At 59.7% G+C, this 1,919-nt stretch overlaps 1 protein-coding gene across 2 annotated transcripts in view; it reads left to right on the forward strand.

Moving 5' to 3' along the window:
• Positions 1-77: 77 nt before the first annotated feature.
• LOC113210979 (protein Wnt-8b-like) overlaps positions 78-1,919 on the forward strand; it is a 9,926-nt gene continuing 8,084 nt past the window's right edge. The window contains exons 1-2 of one of the 2 annotated variants that reach the window (XM_052264877.1): positions 78-563; positions 1,417-1,572. In XM_052264877.1, coding sequence (XP_052120837.1) covers positions 454-563; positions 1,417-1,572 — 266 coding nt within the window. In that variant the 5' untranslated portion in view covers positions 78-453. The remainder of the gene's footprint in view (positions 564-1,416; positions 1,573-1,919) is intronic. The other variant, XM_052264878.1, reaches the window with a different exon arrangement.

The raw sequence follows: 1,919 nt of genomic DNA on the forward strand, positions 1-1,919 counted from the left end.
TCCCCCGCCTGCCAGGACGAGGAGGAGGAGGGGGTATGGGGTGGGGGGAGCCACCCCAGGCAGGCAGCCCTCCAGGCGCCTTTGCCCAGCCGGAGCGGACCATCATTGAGATGTCCTTCTCTCCTCTCCTCTTCATTCGTGGTTAGCTCCTCGTCGAGGGCGAACGTGCCGAGAGCTGCTCTCCGCTCGGTCCGGCCCGCTGCCCCGTCCGGCGCTGTCTGCCCGCGCCAGCCCTGCTGCAGTGCCTGTGCCCACCTGTCAAAGTGCGAACCGAGCCCGGCCCCCGGAGTGCCTGCGTGCGTGCGTGCCTGCGTGCGCGAGTGTGTGTTTGTGCGTGTTCGAGTGTGGTTCCCGTGTTTGTCTTGGCTAGTGCCAGCGTGCGTGTGAGCTCTTGGACACTTACCTGGACCCCGCCGGTCCGGGTCACATTAGTGCGGTCGAGTGTGCGCCGTAATGTTGGTGACCGGGATGGAGTTGGCCCTAGTGGTGCTCGTGTTGACGTGGACCGTCCCCGTCCCCTCGCACGGCTCGCCTGCCGAGTCTGCCACAACGGCCAGTTTCTGGTGAGTACGAGTGTCTGTCTGTCTGTCTGTCTGTCTGTCTGTCTGTCTGTCTGTCTGTGTGACAATATTTTTGAGCCCGAGTTGGCACTTCTGTCTGATCTGCGAGAACCTCCCCATCCATTGTGATTTTTCTTTTTCGTTTATCTTTTTGATAACGTCAATATGTGCAGTCGATGAGATTCAAGTACGCGAAGGGTTTTTAGAACAGTGCAGTATCACACGGTCGCCCCGATCGTCGCAAGACGTTAGGGAGGTTTCAGCGAAATTTACTGCGAAATGATGTGATGAAAAGCAGCACGAAACGTGTGAACTTCCCTGTGATGAAAATTGCCGCGACATCGTCACGTTGTCAATTATCACTGTACCGAGCACAATTACCTATTCAAGCGTAAAACAAAGCTAGGCATCGCACTACTTTTCTCTACGGGAGCCGGTCACAATTCTTCTTTTGCGTCCGGCTAAATCTTCTGGTCTATTCCAACCACCCTTCGACAAGCATCAGTCATTATGAATGCGCTCTGCGGGTGGCGAGGGCCCCCGCCGCCGGCCGGCCCCGCGCCGCGCCACCGCGCCGCTCTACTCGAGGGGGGCGGCCGCGGCCCCGGCTTAGTTCACCGCGGTAATGTGTCTCCGCTCCGGTCGCTCTCGCTCTCCGGCGATATGTAATCCCTCCTAATCCTCCCTCTGCCGCCGCTACCGCCTGCTCCTAGGCCAGCACCCCCCCCCCTTTACCGCTCCGTCCGGCCATTTCCTCTCATTGGGACAGAAGTGTCGGAGTAGCCGATGACAAATTTATCTCCGAAGCTTTACCCTGTGTTTCAACGGCGTCGTCTTTGCACCTTTGTGTCCGCAGGTCCTCCAACATCAACAGCATGTTCAGCGGCGAGAACTCGTGGGCGACGTCGGCCCTGAACGAGCACCTCGCGGCCGGGGCGCAGCTCGCCCTGGACCACTGTCAGGAGCAGTTCAAGTGGGACCGCTGGAACTGCCCGAAGAGCGCATTCTCCAGGTAGGTGTTGCCACCACCGCGGCGGCGTCTTTCGTTATTTTTTTCCATTTCCCCCCTCCCCCTCCCGCCCCTTCCGCCTGCGCTCACCTTCATCTCAATGAAACTTTCGCCCGGCCGCCGGGCCGCTTGTAAAGACCTTATTGCCTCCCATCGCTATATCGCCCGGCCGGCTTATGAATGACTCCACACTCGCGTTCGCATTCTTCATTAGTCACGGGGTCATTCCCTGCCAAATGTGTTCGCCGCCGCGACGCCGGGAACATGTTTTAAACCGCACGGAGGAGGTGGGTGGCCGGTTTTGTGTCTTGGTCGTGGGAATGCAGGGGGCGCGGGGCGCGGGGCGTGGG

Source organism: Frankliniella occidentalis, unplaced genomic scaffold (genome assembly GCF_000697945.3).
Source record: "Frankliniella occidentalis isolate FOCC.00 unplaced genomic scaffold, Focc_3.1 Scaffold22, whole genome shotgun sequence".
NCBI lineage: Eukaryota > Metazoa > Arthropoda > Insecta > Thysanoptera > Thripidae > Frankliniella > Frankliniella occidentalis.